Below are 22,211 nucleotides of genomic sequence, written 5' to 3'. Positions count from 1 at the left end.
GCGAGGCGAGGCGGCCGCGGCGGTTGCCCGTGATGGCGGCGGCGTCGTCCCCGCCGCGCGGCTTCTGCCGCTCCGTGCACTGGTTCCGCCGCGGACTGCGGCTTCACGACAATCCGGCGCTGCAGGCGGCTCTGCGGGACGCCGCCTCCATCCGCTGCATCTACATCCTGGACCCTTGGTTCGCCGCCTCCTCGGCCGTGGGCATCAACCGCTGGCGGTGAGCGGGGGCTGGGGTTGCAGGGAGATCCGAGCTGGCGGTGCGGGAGGCTGCCGGGAACTTTATGTAACGTTATTAAACTTCCCCTAAGCCGGCTGCGCCTCCCCGCCTCCGTCTCTCTGGTTCGTGGAGGGGGTGCGTTGGCCCCGCTGCGTGGTCAAACCGTCCGCTTCTTCCCTCCGAACGTAGGCAAACGTTTGGGGTGAGTCACGGCTGTGCAGAAAGCGTGCGTACCCAGTAGGCACTGACGTTACATAACGCTGCCGTGCCGAGTCTCGCTGCCCCAGCCTTTGGAAATCCCGAGGCAGGTTGGGGTTCACGTCTGCGAGGCTGCCCGGCGTGCAGGTGAGCACATCTCTGCCCTCGTGTCACCCAGCGGGTGCTGGACGGGGCGCCCACCTGGCTGGAAATCCTCCTAAGCGCTCCGCCGTGTCACGTGGCCACGCGTCGGGCTGGGGAAGCTGTGGCTGTGCCGGCTGCTAGCCTTGCTGCGGCTGGGGGGCTGCTGGGGGGCTGCTTCCCAGGCATTTCTAGAAGGACTGAAGGCCGGCGATGTGCAGCAGTCACCACAGTGCAGGTGTTCAAATCACAGAAATTGGTTCACCGTGTTACTGTTGTGGCACGAATTGCTCTGTCCATAGGGCAGACTTCCAAGCGGCAGCAGCAGGCAGGAGTGCTGCTTGTGTTCTGCTGACATTGCTCATCTAGGAGAGCCAGAGCAATGCTCCCAACAGAGCAGTTTCATAAAAGACAAAACCACCTTCCCTTGCAGGTGTGTACCTACTGCAAATGACAGGAGTTAGTGCCACTGGGCTGCTGGGCAGAAGTGTCTTAGCAAACTGCTTACGTTTACTGCAGTCCTCTTGTTTCCCCAAAGGAACTCTGGCTTAGTTTTGCTATTTTTTTTTTTTTGTTCATTTACTTTTATTCTGAGGTGTGTGCTTCAAAGTGAATGTTTACTTTTTACGTAGCCTCCAGAAATGTATTGTGTTGAAAATCCCTCATTACTTAATTGCATATCATATTTAAGCTATATAGGGCTATAACCCATGTTTAATCTTCAGAACACCTTGGAAGGGTGCTGTTCCTATTCAACAGATGGGAGGTGGACAGGGAGTAGGGGAATAGTTAGTTCTGGTTATCCAAGCCTGCTTCTGGGACTTATGTGCTTTGATGCCTGGCCTTTGTTGTCCTAACCCCGCAGCCCCTTCTCTTTCAAGAAGTGCAGAGGAATCTCATTCTACCACAAAGCTTACAATTCCCATTACTGCAATACAGCTGAGCAGAGAGCTGGCCTGTCCTGTTTGCAGGGCAGCTGTAGGTTAGCCTTCCTCTTAACTGTGCATAATTTTAAGAGAGCTGATGCAGATACCTGTGTCTTCCAGGTCACACTGCCCAGTGGGCACGTAGGGCTGGGGAGAGGCAGAGGTCAGCAGAAACACTTACCAAGGGCTGTGAGTTTCCCAGCAGTGCCACGTGCTGTTGCAGAGATTAAAGTTTTAAATCCAGTGTCTTTCACAGGGGTGGGCAAACAAACTGGGGTTAAGATGTATTCTAGCGAAGGCAAGAACTGTACAGATGTAGTTGTTTCGTAGCAAAATGGAGGATCAGTAAGCTGCAACGTTAAGAATTTAAAGGCATAAATGCAAAAAGCACTTTAAATGCTTTTTGACACTTTTGGGGTGGGAGGAAATAGTCGATTGTCTTGGCATGCTCTCATCTTTGCGTCTCTGTGGTGCAAGATGAACTGCAGTTCTGTCTGCAGCCGTTCTAAGTACAGATGGCTCTTGCCTTGGGAGGTCTTGGTGCTCAGTTTCTTGCTGTTGGTGAGTTAGGAGTGCATGTTTCTCTGCTGTGAGTGTACGTTGCTCTGCCATATCCTTTCCTATTCTGAGACAGAACTGTAAAACTTGCACAGTTCTTGCAGCAATCCTTGGAGTACTGTATTGATATCTTTCTACTTCAAATGCAAAATTGCCCCTGTTCAGAATCCAAGAAGAGTATAAATTATATGATCTATGCTCTTTTCCACGCAGATGATACAATGTGGGGAAAGTAATTGGCGGGGGGTACTCACAGCTTTGAGAGAGAGCATGGATCAGAAAAGAGGAAAGAATGAAAAAATCCAGGAAAGTTCTTGTTCCTGGCTGAGCAGAACTTGCATAAGAATGGTTAGGAGCTGGCTGGTGCAGCAGTCTCATAACTGTAGACCAATGAGGGATGAATAAGAAGTCTTGCTTGCTTTTTATTTTGTTGTTGTTGTTGTTTTGTTTTTTTCTAACTTTCAGTTTGATTGGTGATGCAGATTTGTTGGAGTCCACACAGAACTTCCTCACTTGTCTTTGGCTGAAGCCAGTCTGATGGTAACTGCTCTTTTTCCTTCTCTGCAGATTTCTGCTCCAGTCTCTGGAAGATCTGGACAACAGTTTAAGGAAACTCAACTCTCGCCTGTTTGTGGTGCGAGGACAGCCAACAGATGTCTTCCCAAGACTTTTTAAAGTAAGAGAATACGCTACTTTTCTTAAGTGCAGTGAGGGAAAACTAATGTCCCATTGTTGGAGATCACTTGGCTTCTTGTTACCTTCAGTGCTATCCATTATGGCAAGCTTAGGAGCTGTACATACTCTTGTACTCAACTTACAAAAAAATGAGTAGAGTTACCCACTGTTGGGTGCCTGTACTTCTTTCTGGACGGTGGCTTTTGCCTTTGCTTTTGCACATCAGGCCTCACAAGTCTGTGCTGTAGTCCTGCTGCCTTTACTCAGTAGAAGCATCATATCCATATGCCTTTAGAGACGACTGAAAAAAAAAAAAAAAAGCATATTGATCTGTAGGTGAAGTGCAAATAAGGCTTTGCGTTATCATTCAAAATTCAGAAGCTTTTATGTTAGCTGACCTTCCTTGTCTGCTTCCATTCATGGCTGCAGTCAGACAGCTCAGCAGCAAAACATAGCTTGGGTCCAAGCTCCTTGTTGATGTACTGCTTAGCACAATGGAATATGCACTGACCTCTATGGTCAATGATGGTTTGGTGGGATACATTTCTAAAGTGATACTTCAGTACTGCAGACTGTGAGACAGGCAAGGTTGGCAAGAGGATCTCCTGGAATATAAAGGTCCCTCAAGCGTTAGAAGTATATGACTCATTCTTCTCTGTCACGTCCTGACATTGTGCTTGCCATTATTTTTGAAGCTTTTTTTTTTGACAGCATTTTTGCTAGAATGACAAAGCTATAGGAAAACAGGGTTCACCATGGTCTGATAAGTTGTGTTTGTCATGTAGATTGTACTTCACGTATGCTTTACAGAAGTAGTGCCCTCAAAACCTGCTGTAGCCCAGCTGCAGAAAAGGAAGGGTAAACTTGAGTCAGTACCCTCCTGCCGTATGCTATTCTGATGTATATCTGTGTGAGGAGGGCAGTCCTGGGGAGGCAGAGTGTATGCAGATTAGAAAGTGCATCAGTGTTTATTTTGGCTTCTCCAGGTTGACACATGACAGAACCTGTGTGCTACTTTCAGCCTTTTTAGAGTCTGGGTTATTTTTATCTTTTGATCTGCAAATAAGTTTGAGCTATTAGTAGCTAGCCCATACCCTCTTTATTTTAGTTCAAGGACTGGGTACTCAAAAGATAAGTGAAACTGTGTGGGAGAAATACACCCACTTGATCAAAGAAACAACACGTAGCTGGTAGAGGCTGAGGTTTGGAGGTATGGCTGTGGGATCAGCCAGGCCTAGGTGTTGGTACAATCTCTTCTGACTGGGCCAGTGATTCAGTGGGTATGAAAATAATATTGGTGGCTTTTCTTGTTTTTTGGGTTTTTTTCATGCTACAACAAGGTAAATGCGTGGCATTCATGGGAATTCAGGCCTGTCCAGATAAACTGAGCAGCAAATACTGGACAAATGAATGACAGCAGCTTGTACTTTGCTCTCAGCTGTTGTGGAGAGTTGGCACATGTGGTAATGCAGCACTTATGCCCAATTAATTTCTGCTCTTGCTGCTGGGAGCTGAGTTGTGTTGTTGGTAACTGTTGCTGCAGTGGCAGTGTGTGCATGGGTACAGTGAGGCAGGCAGATGAAGTGTACGTGTTAGCTCTGCATGGACCTTTGTTGTAGTATAGAATTTTTGTCTCCTGCTGTATTACATACATACTGTAGTTCTCTACTTTTCCTGATTTTAATTTTAGGATTCAATCTCACAGTTCAGAAAGAAGGGAAGCTTGTATGGTTGTTTTTTTGCTAAAAAATTCCCATCCCAGTCTTGGGTCATTGTTTTTAAATGATCATTAGTGAACTAATAACATCTGCTCCTTGTGCACTGTTTGTGTTTCTGATGCCCCTTAGGTCTGGTTCTGAGATGGAAGAGACCATCCTGTGCTTACAGAGGTGGCTCATTGTCTCACTTGGAGACTGGTTCACGTCTTGCTTGTGTGCAGGTTTTTTTAAGTGTCTCTATAGATTTCTGGCTGTGTTTGACTGGAGTGTTTGCTAAACAAATCTGTGGGCTGCTGCTCTGTCTGATGGATGCCTCCGGAGGGTCACTGTGGAAACCATTAAGCCTCTTCTCATAGGATTCATTTTCTGAGGAAAACTAGGCCATAGTCTTTGAGAGGAAACTGTGCACTGCCAAAGCCTGGAAGAGGCAGAGTGCTATTTCATAAGGCCTGTTCTGTGTAGTTTGTAAGAAATCTGTTGCAAGTGTGAAATACAAAATGGATTTATGGATCCGCTAGGCTGAATAGAAGTCCTACCTTTGGAGAGTTAATCGTTTAAATCTGAATTGTAGTATTGTACATTACTTTTTGCAGCAGAGAGGTCTGCTAACTTTTCCCAGTACCACGTTTCTTGCTTTGGGCTTGGGCAGTGGTCTTCTATTATGCAGTGGCTTTATAGGGAAACGTGGGAAAAGAATTTAGTGTGTTGTCTTTAGTTGATAGTAATCTGTATGTAATCCTTGCTCAGAAGTTTGTATTTTTGCATTGAAAGACTTCTCTGAAGTCCTCTTTTTGCAAATATTGGAATGGAATAGTAGGGCTTCTTTTGGATACAACCAAACAAGGTGGTGTTAGACCAAGCTGTAACCTAAGAGCATAAATGGAGAAGAACTCCAGCCTCCTTTTGTGTGGTTTAAACCCAGCTTTTAGGAATTTGCACAGCATTTGCTAGAGCTGATAAGATTACTGGTTCTCCTGTTATTGGTTCTTCTGCCAGACCTTTATTTTTTTATCCACAGGAACCCTCCCTGAGTTCCCAGGACTTGACAATGGCAGTTACAATTTCTATAATTTAGTAATAGTGCTGGTTAAAAAGGTTTTCTTTTTGACGCCTGCGTGTGTTATTTCTTACAGGAATGGGGAGTCACTCGTCTCACCTTTGAATACGACTCTGAACCTTTTGGCAAGGAGAGAGATGCAGCAATTATCAAACTGGCCAAGGAAGCTGGTGTGGAGGTGGTCGTTGAGAACTCCCACACGCTCTACGACCTGGACAGGTAAGAGCAAAGTGCTGCCTCAGCTGGGATTGCTGTGGCTGGGAAGACCTCAGTCTCCTCATTTACTTTGATTACTATATGTTGATCTCTGTCATCCCTTGTGAGCCTGGAAGGTGTCAACAGGATTAATCTGCACACTCCAGCTTTTGAGTAGAGTGCGTCAACATGCTGACAGTGACGTGAATGTATAGAAGGGTGCTGCCTCAAGCTAACTAATCTGTACTTTACTGTAATTTAAGTTGCTCGGCTGTGTCCTGTTGATTGATTTTCCTTGGGCATGTCCTGTCTGCATGGACTGCTTTTTTTCACTTCACTGTATTAAAGGTGTCTGAGCTATCATCTCAAACAGAGAGAATAAAGCAAGGCTTTAACTGATGGATGTGCCAGGACAGCTGGAAGAAGTAGAACAAGGTAGATTGGGGCAAACTTACCTTATTCTAAAATCTGGAGGCCTTGTCTTTATTGTGCATTTGTTATGGCAAAGTCTTTCCTATATCTTGAGGTTGGTTTATTTATATGTAAGTAAGGTCTTCTTAAGACAATCTTTCAGCTAAGACTATACAGTATGCTTAACTTGAACCATGTTTCAGTGCTATTCTTGCAGGTTGGTTTCTTATTTTTCCTTCAGATGACTTCTATCAGTAATGTTGAATGTAGTTTTCCTCCTTTAAATTTTCAGTATGCATAACTTCCCGTGCAAAGGAGCATTGCAGTTTAGCATGTGCTTGTGGAAGTGTTTACATGTGGGATAGGGGAATTCTGCATCTCTCTCATGAGGAGGAAATCCTCTCTACTTTTTTGCATTAGAAGACGCAATGAACACTTACTTCATCCTCACTTCTTCAGTGGCCCTCATACCCTTCCTTGTGTCCTCTTTATCTTTTCCAACTTGGAGAGTCTTATTTACATTTTCATTGGAATCTGTTCTGTAGCTGTTCTGATTTTTTTTTTTTTTTTTTTTTTTTTGTAGTCTTTGTATTTCTGTGTATTTATGGAGGTGACAAGGAGTGGAAAGAACTGCAGCTGATATTCAAGGTGTAGGAGCAACATGCATTCATACAGTGTTGTAATACCCTTCTTCCAGCAGTCTCCAGTGTTTTGTTTGTTAGCTTTTCTGAGCGAGCGTCACTAAGCTGATGTTTGAGGGCTTCCTTCCTGAATGGCCCTAGATAGTTGAGAGGCCATTATTGTAAGTTTAAGATCACATAGCAATGTATATGGCGGGGGGGAAGAATATGACCAATTCTGAATTTCATCTGATCTTTTTGTCATCTGCTCATAGGGAAATTTTTAGGTTGCCTTTCAGTTTCAGCTATCCCACGTAAGTTACTGTGTCAGTAAACTTTGTCACTGCACTCTGTCCTTTTTTTTCTTATTTAACAGTCAACTTATGAATTATGTTGAACAGCAGAAGCCTTAGTTTGTCTCTGTGTAGGATTCCTCCTCTGTCCTGGATCTCAACAAGAATCTGCTGTCTGCAGGAACTTTTTCATCTATCCCAATTTGTCCTTGGTTTCTTTAAAATATTTTTAGTGAGGATCTTATTGGATGGATTCTGCCTGGATTTTTAGAAGACGATAACCAGATATCCCTTGCTCCTGTGCTTAATGTGGCTAATAGATTTAGGGGCACAACTTCCCATTACCAAGGCCAGTTTAACCCTTCAGCGTACTGTACATAGCCATTTGTTCACTGGTCCTATTAGTAATTTCTACTTATTTGCCCAGTAGATCAGGCTTTCTGTTCAGTAGTCCCTCTGCCCTGAAGTGCTTTTTAAATCTGAGTCATGCTCACTTTTTTTCCTCCTCAGTAGTGGACAGTTTTAAGGCAGGCAGTACTTACTTGCAGCAGCGTGGCTATTTCTTGACATGCTTCAGAACTCCTGGCTACGTGTTGGCTGGTCCTGGCAACTTTGCTGTTCAACAGTAGCTTTGTTGTGTGCAATTGCCTGCTGTCCTCCCAGTCTGAGACATCTTCTGACGCATTTCCTTAGAGGCTGAAGGTAAGAACCTCCCTAAATACCTCCATACCGACTAGAGCTGCAAAAAAGTTAATTGCAGTTCCTCTGCTGCGGTATTACAGTTTGTCTTCAATGCCTTGGCTGCCTCTTGGCCCTACAGATATCCTGGCATGTTTGTGAAGGCATTTTTTTTCCTGTGTATGGGTTGTATTTATTTATCTATTTATTTTGAACTTTTCCCAAACTTTCATTTGACTGGAAGGTGTACAGGGGATTGCTTTTGTGGCTTTTATGTTTAATGTAGTATTTTCTTTTTTTTTTCCCCTAGTCTTCAGTTTTTCCTGAAAGATTTTTGCCTTCTGGTTTATGTGCAGTTATTGACTTTTTTTTTAATTTTTCTTTTAACTGAACTTACTGAATAGTTTATTGAATTGTTTTTTCTCTGGCATGTTATCTTCAAATAACCTGTGTTGTTTGTCGGCATTTTACCTCTCAGCTTCTTCTTTTTGCTTATTGCACTTCCTTTTTTTAATGCCATTCTCAACATGAAAGCCAGTGTTGTGTAATTGATCCTGGGAGGATGCTAAATTGATGCATGCTGCTTATAGCAGACATGGTAATGAACACTTTTAACTATACCTTATACCTCAGCTATACCTGCTGCCTAAGACAACTCATAAGTTGACTTTCCATCTTATGGATTCTTGATTAATTATTTCATGGAGCACTCATTTATAGCAGCTAAAAAACAGTTCTTTCCAGACCACAGGTTGTGACAACTGCCCTGTGTCTGCAGAGGTAGTCAAAGTCTCCAGTTACTCTGACATTTCCAGGTTCTTGGCATCCCTGGGATTTCTCAGTGGGTGGTACTGCAGTTCTGAGACTGTATTCCTCTTGGAAGTGTCTCTCAGGCAGGGCATATTGCCTTCCAGTCATGGTTTCTAGTCTTCTAACTCATGGAATATATTGTCCCTCTGCTTAGCCTACCCTTTTTTCTTGCACTGTTCATAACTGAGTGGTGGTGTCCTTATCTTGTTTTAGTCAGATTTCTGACAAAAGTGTCAGGCCTGTTTTTGAACAACACTGACTAATCTTTCACTTCAGTGAATGGTTCCAGCTGTCCTTCTCTTCTCACCTGTAGTATGTTCTGAGCATCACCACCAGAGTTCCTTTTTGACATCTACCAAGAGCCTGTTTTGTTAACATGTGAGTTTGACCACTTCTGCCCAGGCAGAAGGTCTCAGCATGCTCCTCTCTGGTACCACCAGTGTAGCTGTTTGATTATCAGAGCCTCTTGCCCCTCCCCTTCCCCCAGGCAAAATGAGGGCTGTGCAGAATCAGTATCAGTGCTGGAAAAGAACCCTGAAAACCCGGAGACTCCCAGTCCAGATCAGCTGTGTTCAAACTAGGATTCAGACAGCATAGATAATCTCTTAGGTATCAGCTTAGCCTGCTCAAAGCCTTTCCTTGGCCGTTATTCTGTCTGACAGCTTCCAGCTGACGGGTTGTTTTGTCCCTTCTCTGGATCTGCCTGTTCTCTTCTCCTAGAGATGTAAATCCCCTGCAGCCTGCTTGCTGACAGTCAGTGTCATGGCTTCTGTAATCTCAGACAGGCCTGGGTTGTGTTGGGGGGAGCAGTGTTGGCCAGAAGGGAGCACTGTGAACCTGGGTGTATGTAGCATGCATCAGGAGTGGCTGTACCTCAGACATTACTGTCAGATGGAAGTAATTAAATGCCTTTCAATAGGAGTGCTGGCTAACTCAGAGGAACCAAGCTTACATGCTGTGGTGGTTCTGCCATTGGTGATTACCCTATGCCAAATAAGTGCTTTGATTCCATCTTTGAAGTTTAATTCAAATTTCTGTATGCCAGACCTCGGTGCCTGGGGGGAGATATTCTCTCCCTGCACTGACACTCAGCCTTTTATAATGTCACCACTCCATCTTTCACATTCTCATATATTTGCAGATGTTGAATTGTTCATCTGCTGTCCACGGTCTGTTGTGTAGCACAGCAGTCAGTTATCTATCTTCTCTTTGAATCCAGAGAAATGCTGTTCATTTCATCTATGAGTAGCCCTACAGAGGCTTAGATGGGTTTAATTGTGTAATCTGAAGAGGTTCATTGGTGAAATCCTGGGGATGGTCATCTTGTCAATTTGTGACCTGGACTGCAAAGGAGAAAGTCCTGTGAGATTATCTGGCTTGGGTTATAAGGATGCTAGGAGGAGGGAATGGAATCTGCTTACAGAGCTTCCCATAGAAGCTGTGTGCAGTAGGCTGAACTGTATGACACACGTGGTGCATATTGTATAACACCCAATATTGTACAAAACCTGGGATCTGGTACTTCTTTTCATGACAATATTGTGCAAGATGCAAATTTGGTTGCATAATGGCAGTGTCAGGTGCTATAAAAAGTGCAGTTTGTCCTAGTCCCTTCTCCTAATGATTTGTGCCCCAGACCCAGTAGCTGGCTGTTCGGGAAGCTGTGGCAGGGAACTATGGAGGATGTCAGCCAGGGACATGAGCACCCACCTGCAAGTCACCGTGCTTTGCTCTAATAGCTTCTGCTCACAGAACCTGTGGGTCTCAGACTGAGCTGCGGCAGCTCTGTGGAAGAGGGCTGGAAAAAAGGCAGTGCTAAAGCAGTAGCTCCCCAGTTCCCATCCTAAGTACCACAGGGCACATATAGTGTATCATGGTCACGCTTCTGCTCCCAAATGCTGGGCTTCTTCGGGAATCAGTAAACCTCCCTAGAGCGCTCCCTTCACTGGAAGGGTGCTGTGGCCTGAGCGGCAGCGGGGAGCAGAGCCCAACATCCCGGCTCAACTCAGCACAGCAAAGCAGAGCACACGTGAGGGCGGCTGAGGGCTGGGAAGGCCGGCATGTCGCTCCTCCTCACCACACGTGCAGCTGCCAGGAAAGGCAGGGAAGGCACATGGCGGTGGCTGAAGCGCTGGGCTCCAAGCCCAGCCCCTTGCATAAGCTGTTGACTGTACGGGGTGGGGAAGGCAGCGCTGCTGCGGCTCTGTGTGAGCTGTGGGGTTGGCTGCCTCTGCTTTATGTAATACTGGCTTTCCTCTGCCGCCTGCCTTGCTGTTAACTCCTTCCTCTCTCTGGCCCAGGCGGGTTCCCAAAGGCCTCTATGCAAGGCAAAGAAAGTCTGCACGAACCTAGCAGATCCTGTGTGCTCAGTGAGCAGAGAGATGGGGAGCCATGGCTGCCTGTTTCATCTCACATATCCAGACACAGGTGAAAAGCATGAGACAGGTCTGCTCATGCATGTTGTGGGTGAGCATGATGCCTTTTCTAATGGCCAGGAACGAGAGGAATGACGCAAAGGGGGATTTGTCTCATCTGGGATGGGTGAAAGAGGGATCGCCGTCAGTCTGGGATTTGTTGTGGCAGACAGGGAGGAGGTAAGGTCAGAAATGGGCTAGGACATCACGGGAAAACAGACGCAGGTCTGGGATTTATCGGCTTAGGGAGTATTCAGACTGAGATTTCCTTTAGAAGTCTGGTGAAGAGCCCTGGGAGCAGTAATGGTAGGCCTGATGCAGTGGAGCTGGGTTTATTTTTCCCATGGAGAATGATTACTGTGAGGTTTTTGTTCTGTGTTTTCATTTTAAATATCCCTCTGAGGGATGCATCAAGTGGAAGTTACATCTGTAAAGATTTCTGTATCCAAAGTAAAAGGCTATCCTGAGCAGAGACAGCAGTTTGGCTGCCATTTCCTTGTCCTTCCTGTGGCAGCCAGGCTTAGTTATGTCACTTCGCTTATTTTGTTTCCAGAATAATAGAGCTGAATGGCAACAAGCCACCCCTCACCTACAAGCGCTTCCAGGCCATCATTAGCCGTATGGAGCTCCCAAAAAAGCCAGTGAGCAGCATAGTAAGCCAGCAGATGGAGACATGTAAAGTGGACATCCAGGAGAACCACGACGACGTGTATGGGGTTCCATCCCTGGAAGAGCTGGGTATGTATTGCGAGTGAAGTTGGGTTAACTGCCAGTCAAAATGGACTCAACTGAAGCTGCTTCTGATGACTGGCACCTGCCCAGGACAGTTCCAGTGTTGTCTTCAAGCCCTGCAGGCAGTGTAATGATTTCAGCAGGTGCCAGGCTATGTAAAAGAAGAGTGCTGCTGCTTTTGCACTCCCGTTGATGCACAACATCCCCTTTAGCACTACTCTGAAATGTTCTGCCTCTGTCCTTATGTTTTCTGCTATTCTGAGCACATAACCCTGTATCAGTGTCTCATGTCCTTGCCAGCTGCTGTCCTCCTACTGCTGTCTCCAGCAGGTTGTGTAACAGACCCAGAGAGGAAAACTAATGGTGTACCAGGCACATGTCACTTCATTCATTTACTGTCAAGCACTGCCAACTTGCGAGCTTAGCAAGACAAAAGATATTACCAAAACTTCTTTCATGTATTATGCTATGGCTTTTGATCCCTGGAATGTTGATGTTTGCCTCCTCTTTCTTAATGCTTATATTTTTCCTAGAGGAGGAGGATGAATAGAAAACTGAAGAATGTAAGCGTTAGATCAAGGAAATAAATCTAAATGCAAGGGAAGGAAGGGTTCTTCAAGAATATTGTCTGCATATGTGTGTCTCTGAAGGCTCTGTGCTGGCTTCCAAGGAATATCACCTTGTACCTTAAGACACAATTTCAGCAGCTATGGAAAAGGGGCTTCACATACGAAACTGAAGCCTAAAGGCTGCAGTCTTGAGTAGATCCACTTTCTTTGTCTGGCCTAATGTAAGACTTTCAGCAACCTTACACTGCTTTGCTTGCTGCCATGGGAGGCTTCTCTCTCAGCCCAGAGCACTGCAGGGAAACTGCATTACTGCTGCTTCTTTTGTGTTGGCTCTTCAGCACTAAAGCAATAGCTTTCAGCAGAACAGGAGCGTTGCCTGTTCACTTGTTGCAGGAGGTATCTGCCCAAGAGGCGAAGTATTTCATAAAGCAAATCTATGGAGCAGGTATTTCCTTGAAGCTGCTCTGGCCCTTAGAGCACAGCCCTAAGAGTAATTGGTGTGTGACCAATGGGGAAAGTCCTCAGAGGGCTGCCTGAAGCACTGCAGGAAGAGGCTCTTGCAATGTGACACTGTGAACAGGCTCTTACTCTGCTCCAAGTAAATTGCTTGCTGTAGAAGGACTGGAGCAGCAAGTAAGCCATATTAAGCAACTGCAGTATTTAGGGTATCTTGACACTGCTAACGCTTATTCCCATCTGTACTGTTCATATCATACAAAGCTCTTTCCCTCAGGCTTCCCCACAGATGGTCTTGCCCCTGCAGTTTGGCAAGGAGGGGAGACGGAAGCCCTGGCACGGCTGGATAAACACTTGGAAAGAAAGGTAACTCCCCCTCCTGTTTAAGTGATCATTCCTGCAGCCTTGGGCTCCAAACAAAAAAAAAACGTGAACATTAGCCATTGCTTTCTTTTCCTGCTTATCTTAGCAGTGGCCCTCACATTGGTCTATGCAGGACCATTTGATATCGTTGAAGTACTTCTGTCATCTTGGGTTGCATGGGGAACAAGGAACTCCTGGGCTTCTTTAGACCCAAAGTAGTAAAAACTGTATTAACCATACTACTGTTAGAACCACATAAGATTCTATTCTTGTTTTTTCTCCATCCATTTCACTTAGAGGAATGCAAACTTGGAAACTCTCATCCAAGTTGCTCAGTCCCTGCTGTTCGCTACATGCCAGCTCCTTTTGTCTTTATCTGAGGTACTTGCTCATAGATGATTACCTCCCCTGCATTTCACAAAGTGGTATACCTCTAGCTCTCTGCTGAAATATCTCAATTTCTGCTGTCAAACTTGTGTTCTTCACTATACTGTGCATGAAGCAAACAGTTTTGAAGTCATGAAATTAGATTTAGGTGCAGAAATGGGACTCGCTTTTAAACACTTCTTGTTTTTTTTTAATGCTGGTGACAGCTGTAGAGCTCAAAGTGTAAATTCTTGCCAAAGAGGGACTGTCAGCATCAAACAGGTCTGAATTTCCCCAGATATTCTAGTTTAGTGTGCAAAATGAGATAGGCATACTTGGATGTAAACAATTGCATTCAGATGTGTCCCTAGGAGATCTCAGGGTTATTAGCTCCTGTATGCAAAGCAAGTTTAGTCAAGAAAATGACTAGTTTAAAGCAAAGATTTTAGGTTTTTTGAATAGGGCGTGGGCATTGGAGTGGCCCACTTGAGCTCTCTCCCAGCAGTAGCTGAAAGTGAATAGAAGAGACTGTGCTGCCAGACCTGAACGACCCTGCCACCCATACAGAGGCCTGCCCTAAGCAGTCTGACAGATTTGGATTTGTTTTGGCTAATTTCTCCTGAATATGTTTAGGCGTGGGTTGCAAATTACGAAAGACCAAGGATGAACGCCAATTCGTTGCTGGCCAGCCCTACTGGACTCAGTCCCTACCTGCGTTTTGGCTGTTTGTCCTGCCGCTTATTTTACTACCGTCTCTGGGAGCTGTATAAGAAGGTAAGACAAGAAGGTCATGGCGAGGGCAGGCTGGTTTGGAGCATAGCTTGATGCCAGTTGCTGTACACTGTGCGAGAACAGCTGCAAAAAAGTCTATTGCTTCATTTGTTTGTGTATTAGATAAAGCCTGTTGCTGGTATAAAAGAGATTTTCAGGTAAGGAGAAGGGATTTTTCTGTACCTAGTTGAGCAGGCCTCAAATTTCTGGTACTCTGTTCTTCAGCCTGGACTCTTGTGTTGTGAGCCATGGGCATATAAGCTTTTTAGTGTTAATTATGGGTGGTTCAAGTCACTTGTCAGTGCAATGAGTGGACATAAAGCATGTTCTGACTTCATCACTTGGGGTTTCTGGAGAAGGATGATTCGGAATTGAGCATTATGGCAGTTGTCAGTAACAGTCTTGGGAACTGGGTATGAGTGACTTGCAGCTCAGCTGAGTGAAGCCAGTCCTCCTCTGCTTGTGAATACCGTTGCTCCCTCCTCTACAGGTGAAGCGGAACAGCACTCCTCCCCTTTCCCTGTATGGACAGCTTCTCTGGCGGGAGTTTTTCTACACAGCAGCCACAAACAACCCGAAGTTTGATCGCATGGAGGGGAACCCCATCTGCATCCAGATTCCCTGGGACAAGAACCCTGAAGCCTTGGCAAAATGGGCAGAGGGCAAGACAGGTTTCCCCTGGATCGATGCAATCATGACCCAACTGAGACAGGAAGGGTGGATCCACCATTTGGCCAGGCACGCCGTGGCCTGTTTCCTGACCAGGGGAGACCTCTGGATCAGCTGGGAGTCAGGAGTCAGGGTGAGTCTGATATTTCCAGAGGCTTGCAGGAGGCCATAAGGAAAACAAAGTCTCCCTGGCACTTGCTGCAAGGATGGGCACACAGGTATGGCTTTTGCTTGGCATGTAGAAGTTGCATGGAAGAGAAGATTTGCTAGCAGGCTCCTGGCCTGCCAGAAGTCTGCTTTCTACCATGAGGGCTCAGAAAGTATTGAGTCTGCAGTTGCCGTAACAAAATGTTAGTGGAACCCTCTGGTTAATATGGACTGGGGGTTGGGTGGGCTGCTTTTTCTTTTTTTTTTTTTCTTTTTTTTTATAGAAGTTCACTCAGTCCATCTGTTTCATTAGCAAGTTCAATGTCTCTTTATAACTGGACCTTTTTCCTTATTGCTTATTGTGTAATCCATCATCGTGCCGGTCAGGGAACGCTCCATGACTGTGAAATCAGAGTCTAGATTCTCACAAGAAAAGAGGTAAAGACCATCCTTTGGGGACATCTGAAGGGACAAGCAGCTTGAACTTACTGGGTGTACATACTACCCCATGAAAAAAGTGGAGGTAGATGCATCTTGTCAGGAGGCTGTCAAAGCAGAGCAAAGCTGAAAGAGCATCAGGGGCAGACGTTTAAAGTGCTGCATCTGTGCATGAATGTGAGTGAGTTACTGCTGAAATCTGTCTGTCTCTTGGAGTGGAAGCGAGCTCTGGGACCTTCAGAAGGGTTCATTCTTCTTGCTTTTGTGCTTGCTCTTCTGTGCAGCATCTGCCTGCTTCCCACAGCTGGTGCTTTGCATTTATTACACCTCTCCAGTTAGGATCAATACCCCAGGCTTGCTGTAACACCAGGTAGTGATTTAGTCTGTAGCTTCACTAGGGATTAGCCAGCATTTTATCAGTGTGAGCAGGCAGTGCCTCCCTACGTGAAGGTGTCAGGAAGCAAGATGTATTGACCAGCCACCTGGCTTCAGCCAGCAGTTCGCCTCTTTGCCGCTGCTCTAAGAGCTGTTTGGTGCCTACCATTTGAAACGGTATCTTGGTTTCTCCTGGCACAGAGTCCTAATTGGGGAAGCTCTCACTCACTGTCTGTTCCTCCAATTGCTGCAGGTGTTTGATGAATTGTTGCTGGATGCAGATTTCAGTGTAAACGCAGGCAGCTGGATGTGGCTTTCGTGCAGTGCATTCTTCCAGCAGTTCTTCCACTGTTACTGCCCCGTGGGCTTTGGACGTCGCACAGACCCCAGTGGTGACTATGTGAAGTGAGTAATGTGACTTGAGCATCTTTCCTGCTTGATCTGTGACCTTAAGTCACCCAGTAGCTGACAGGTATCTGGGGTTTTCTGTGCATCCTGAATGGTGCACTGCTGTACTTCAAGTGACGTGTGCACCTTTTTACTTGTTGCAGGAGATATCTGCCCAAGCTAAAGGGCTTCCCCTCAAGATATATCTACGAACCGTGGAATGCACCAGAATCTGTACAGAAGGCAGCCAAGTGCATCATTGGAGTGGACTACCCCAAACCCATGGTGAACCATGCAGAGACCAGCCGGCTGAACATTGAACGCATGAAGCAGATCTACCAGCAGCTATCACGCTACAGGGGGCTCTGTAAGTACCAACAGTTGCAAAACATTGTGCCTCTAATGTGACATAAAATGCTTGGAATTAGGGTCATAGTTTAAAGTACATAGCAATAGTCTCTTTCTTGTCCTTGTAAGAAGCAGCAGTCCCAGCCAAAGCTGTTCAGTTTCCAGGAAGAGCTACACTGAGCTCTTGAACAGCTAAGAGTTGGGTTTTGTTTGAGAGGTGGTGATTGGATCAGCACTGTCCACGTGCTACCCACAGTGTATTCTGCACTTTGGGGAAAAAAAAATAGGCAGAGCATCCTACATAAATGTGCTGCTAAGTAACTGTGTCTGCATGTGGCCAACCCTGAGGAAGTACAAATCAGAGCCCATCCTCACTTCGCAATTTAGATGTGCTGGCTGGTGATCACTAAGGTGTTTCCATGTGAAAGGTGAAAGTCTTCTCCCAGCCCAAATATTTCTTATTTATATTATGATCTTCTTGCCTTCCTCTAGGTTTATTGGCATCAGTCCCTTCATGTGTGGAAGACCTCAGTGGCCCAGTTACAGACTCAGCTCCAGGGCAGGGCAGCAGCACCAGTACAGGTGAGGTGGGAGTGTTTGTGTATTTTGGACCTAACTTTGTGTCTGCTTAAAGGCTGTGTGCAGGAGAGATTCCCTTTGTAATAAAAGGAAGATATAGCTAGGAAAACACAGATCACAACGGCATTCCTTTAGGCTTTCTTCAGAAGTCTCCGGTGCTTGCTTCCTTCCTGAAAGGGCTGAAGAATGTTGAATCTCTTACTGTCTATATGGTTCGTATGCAGCCACAGTAGTGCGCATCACTGTAGAGCTAATTGGGTGTAAGGAAGCTTTCCTTTGTCAAAGAACACTTTTGTTTGTTCTGGGGGACTTAACTGCTGTTTTTAAGAAAGAATTTTGGAAGTTTTAAAGAATACTAACAATATCCCTGTAAGTGTACATTGCATCTCTCTTTTCTCTCACCCTCTGGCATACTAGGTTAGGGTGCACATGTGAGGAGATCTAAAGCCAGAGGAAATTCTGGCTTCAGTACTTCTTTTCACTATATATAAAGAGGGCTTTTAGAAAAAATGGAGCGCAACTTTTTATGCAGGCAGATAGCAACAGGACAAGGGGGAATGTTTTTTAAACTAAAAGAGGGGAGATGTCTATTAGATGTTAAGGGGAAATTATTTATTCAGAAGGTGCAGAAACACTGGAGAAGCTGTGGGTGTCCCATCCCTTGATGCGCTGAAGGCCAGGTTGGATGGGGTCGTGGACAACCTGATCTGGTGGGTGGCAACCTGCCCACGGAAGAGGGTTGGGGACTGGATGGTCTTTAAAGGCTCCTTCTAACCTAAGCCCTTCTATGAAATGCTGCAGTGACTGTTGTTTCTCTACAGCAATCAGACTGCCGCAGTCTGACCAGGCGTCTCCAAAGCGCAAACATGAGGGAGCAGAAGAGCTGTGCACTGAAGAACTCTACAAGCGAGCCAAAGTGACAGGTCTCCCTGCTCCAGAGATCCCTGGCAAGAGTTCATGATTGTGAGTAGACCCTGGCGTGATCTGGCCTAAAATGTATTGTTCCAACAGCTAGCAAGGCTCAATTTTATTTGCTACCTACATTTTAATGAGCAAAATGGACTTGCCTGGTGAGAGGGGTGGTTCCTGACTGTAACTGCATAGCCCTGTAACTTGGCAGTGGTCTGCCTTCTAGTTGTTTTGCTTTTGTTCAACAAGCTGTTAACTCAGTAGTCCAGCAGAGAGCAGTACCCTATTTCTAGAACAAGCAGAGAGCACAGGTATGTTTGGGTTTGAGCTAGTGAGGTTTTTTTCCCCTTCCAAAAGGGTTGCAGGCAGGTTTGCATGTATCGTGAGGGCACAGGCTGGAGGAGGGGAAGTTCTTCTGCCTGAAATGCTCCATATCCCAGGAGAGAAATATCTGGTCAGTATGATGGGTCCTCAGAGTAAACACTCTATTCTGCTTTCTTCTGCAGCCATCCACTAGCAGCTTGCAAGTGAAGAGTGAGGGTGCTGAAGCGGTGACCAGAGGAGCAGGGACTGCTGCCTGCACAGGACTGGAACTCGTGATCTGCTACAGGAAAATCGGGGGCCTCATAAAATATGTAATTCCAATAGCTGCCACAAGGGGGCACCGTGTAACGTGTACGTGGGAATGTCGGGCTTTCTGATCTCCAAACAGCCAAATATGTCTCTTCTCAGCCATGCCCTACATCTGCCCACATCTAGGAGGGCAGGAGCTTTCTTTCAGCCTGTTCACTCTCAAGTGTTTCTGTCTTTTCTGACAATGGATCAATGCATGTGACTTGCTGCATTGATAGAGAGAGCAGCATCTGCACGTGGCAGCAATAGTGAATATCCTTTCTCATTGCTAGTACTAGGCAACAAGGTGTGCTAACTTCAATTCAAACTGTAGTTGGAACTGAGAAGGAAGCTGCTGGAATATCCAAAGTACCCGGCCTAAAGAAAACAGGGAACTTCCCGTATTTGTTTTGTTGGGCTAAACTGGTTGGGATAAAAATGCTTCCTGAATAAAGCCAGTGATGCACATGTCAGATGAAAAAGAAATGAAGGATAATGTAGTATAGGAACAAAGAGACACAAACTGTCCATACATTTGAATGGCACTTAAAACTTTCCTTGCAGAAGAATTTCACTGCTCCCAGGTAAGCCATAGTGCTGTGCCTGCAATGGGCAGCTTCAGAGCAGCTTGCCATGGAGGGTAAGCACTGGAAGAAGGAGAAATTCTTTGGAGAATGAGACCGTGCTTTGATGTGATTAAAGCAGTCTCTCAAAAGCTTTCTGATCCACATCATGTGAGAGCTGTACCTGGTGGGGAGAACAGCCTGGGGCTCAGTGCTTTACCACGTTTCATTCCCTGAGTGAGAGCTCTCAAATGGAGTAACCAGTATGTAGTGAGTAGCCTGCGGAGTGCCTCGTACTGATAAGAGAATGGTAGCTCCTTGAAGTGAGTCTTCCTTGGGCTCAAGTCTGGTGTCAGTTCTGCGTGGATGTTTGTTCTTTTCTGTATTGACATCTATGTTTTTTGAGTTTCTACGCAGTATTGTCCCTGTATCTTGTACTCTGTGTTCCTAGTTCCCATTCACATTTATGCTGGTGCAGTATAGTCTAGCAGGACAACCATGTACCTTCCCTGCCTCTTGATCATGCACTTCTTGGCCTGGTCCTGCTACAGGATGTCATTTCAGAGCAGTGCTGGCACAGTGCCTCTGCTTGCCTGCACACCTGAGAGGAAAAGGGTGCACAGTGATAATGCAGAAGAGCCTCTGTTGTGGTGGTTTTCAAGAGAGATCACATCAAGTAGCAAATCCCATGCAGTGGGCTGCTTTGGGCACTGTTGTCATTTGCTGTCCAAAACCTTTCATCTCCCACCCTGTCATAAATAGTGTGGGGCTGTATGTGAGCTTATGCACCTGGCAGCTTGGGGAGCCTAGTCATTGTGACCCACCCTGACTGAGACAATCAGAGTCAGTTTTGGAGCCCATAGCAATGGGGTGCAAGCAGAAATTGTATCTGGGGAACCTGAAGTGGTGGAGGAAGCAGAGTGGTGGAATAGCTGAGTAACCTTTCCTTACAAGTAATCTCCCTGGGAGTTGACCCATTGGGCAGACTGTCCAAGGAAATGAGTCACTTTTCCAGCCCTTTCTTCTAAGCTACTGATCAGAGTCTCCCTAGTAGATAGCCCAGTAATCAGTAGGTTTTGTCTCCTTCACTCTGACCCAGACCTTGTTCCCACTGTGGGCAGGAAGGTATAAAGGAAAGTTGACCTTCCCTGCCCCATCTTCAGCTGCAGAGGGAAGAAAGGGGGAAAACATGCACTTTGTATACTTAGATTACATAAATAGCTAATTTTGTCATTTGGAGGTTGCGTGCTTAGGCAATGGTCTGTAAATATGACTTTTTTTATATATATGTGTATATATAAATGTCTTTAACCTTCTTTATGCTGTCGTCTATTTAATTTGTTAAGTGGCATTTTTTTTGCTGGATCTATGGGGACAAAGAGCCATGGGAAGGGAGTGCAAAATCTCCCAAGTGATTTCTTGGAAGGCTTTGTGGGTGAGGTGGAAATCATGTTTGCAAGGTTTCTGTCAGCACTGATGATGTGGATGGTGGCAACTGGAAAAGTAGCAGTCCTGAGAGCAGAACTGAGAGCAGCACAGAGATGCACAATGCCAGAGGTACTGGAAAAGTCATCAAGAATCCTGTGAAGTAGCTGGGGAGTCATCTGCTCCATCATTCTTTTTTTTTTAACCACCAAAATGATAAAGGTGTGTAAAACTGGGATAAAGAAGTGGAATAGGATGATTAAAGAAGTGGAATAGGATGATTGTTCTCTGTTTCCTGTAGTATTTAGGTTTGGGCATATGCAGTTAAATTATCAGATGGTAGATTCAGCTACATGCACAGCTGCAGCTTCCTTACATAGATGTGTTTGTGGGTGCTGAGCTTGATCAAGCTAAAAAAAAAAATAAATTGCTCACTCGTTCACAGACAAAGGAAAAACTTCAATAGCTATTAATGAAGATATCATCTTCATTTCTGGAAAGAGCAAAGGGTGGCTGGAAGCTGTGATGACAAAGGAAGCATCATGAAATGCGTGCCAATAAGGGGATTTCCATTTCTTGGGACTATGTGTCAGGGCTAGCTGGCTACATGGCCTGACTCAGTACAGGCATCCCAAACAGGGATTCTTTTCTGTCACTGAAAAATTACTTGGGGGTACAACATTTTCTTAGTAAACAGCAAAACTTAGCAATTTCTTGGGAAAGCCTGACAAGAAAAAGATAAATTTTGGAGATAGACTGTTTGTAAAGAGGTGCTGGGGACAAGAGGCCACATGTGGTCTGCAAGGCAGGCAATGTATGCAATGCATTGGTGACTTGAGAGGTGTGGTCAAGGTGCTTACTATTGCTCAGCTTTTCTCTGTCCCCAGCAAGGGACTCGTGGGCTTGGAAAGTACACTGCGATGCTTCAAGTGGCCAATGTAACAAAAAAGCTCTGAAATTACAGCCTGTGCCTTAGAAGATAAGAGCAAACTTGGTGCAGCTGTCTCTGTGCAGAGTGTGATAATGTAAATTAAACCTGGGGAGGTCAGTTTTGAGGTTTTGCTGTGCTGCCACAATATCTGTTCTCCCTGACAAAGGAATCACAGTGACGGGGTTGAAGATGGAAAGTGGTGAACCAAGGATTTCTAGCAGAGTAAGTGATTTCTTCATGCCCTGAAGGTTGGAGAAATTCCCTTCTCCTGTGTCTCTTCTGCCTTCACAAAGGAGGAGCTGGAGTGGCTTCAGGAGCAGCTGGCTGAAAGGTTTGGGTGCAGAAATTGTACCTGGGTGTGAAGGGCTGGGAGTTGGAGCTGTGGTTAATGGGGCAGGGAGGAAACTGGAGCACAACTGTACCTGGGGGCAGAGAGAGCAGCTTGGGTTGGAGCAGCTGGTTCCACTGGGGCGAGGAGCAGAAAAACCCTTCCTCAGGCTTAATTTAAGGCTGAATTACTCTGAATTGAACCCAATGGTCAGACAGCCAATTTGAAAGGGTGAGACAATGGATGCCTTGTGAGCAGAGACACTGGCTGCAGCAGATGTGTGTCTCTGATTTGCAGGATATATACATGCATACACGTTGCTGGTGAGCACA

The 22,211-nt window shown here is 45.7% G+C and overlaps 1 protein-coding gene across 1 annotated transcript; it reads left to right on the top strand.

The window, feature by feature from the left end:
• The first annotated feature begins 28 nt into the window (after positions 1-28).
• Positions 29-20,898, top strand: CRY2 (cryptochrome circadian regulator 2). The gene is made up of 12 exons (XM_042866138.1): positions 29-217; positions 2,608-2,716; positions 5,567-5,709; positions 11,465-11,649; positions 12,946-13,034; positions 14,031-14,171; positions 14,659-14,970; positions 16,051-16,202; positions 16,349-16,551; positions 17,025-17,114; positions 17,933-18,074; positions 18,527-20,898. The coding sequence occupies exons 1-11, from the start codon at positions 33-35 to the stop codon at positions 18,070-18,072; spliced, it is 1,749 nt and encodes a 582-aa protein (XP_042722072.1). The 5' UTR covers positions 29-32; the 3' UTR covers positions 18,073-18,074; positions 18,527-20,898.
• Positions 20,899-22,211: the final 1,313 nt, after the last annotated feature.

This window comes from Lagopus leucura, unplaced genomic scaffold, assembly GCF_019238085.1.
Source record: "Lagopus leucura isolate 7727_CA_CO unplaced genomic scaffold, USGS_WTPT01 Super-Scaffold_1, whole genome shotgun sequence".
NCBI classification, from domain to species: domain Eukaryota; kingdom Metazoa; phylum Chordata; class Aves; order Galliformes; family Phasianidae; genus Lagopus; species Lagopus leucura.
This window is presented reverse-complemented; position numbering and strand designations above follow the sequence as displayed.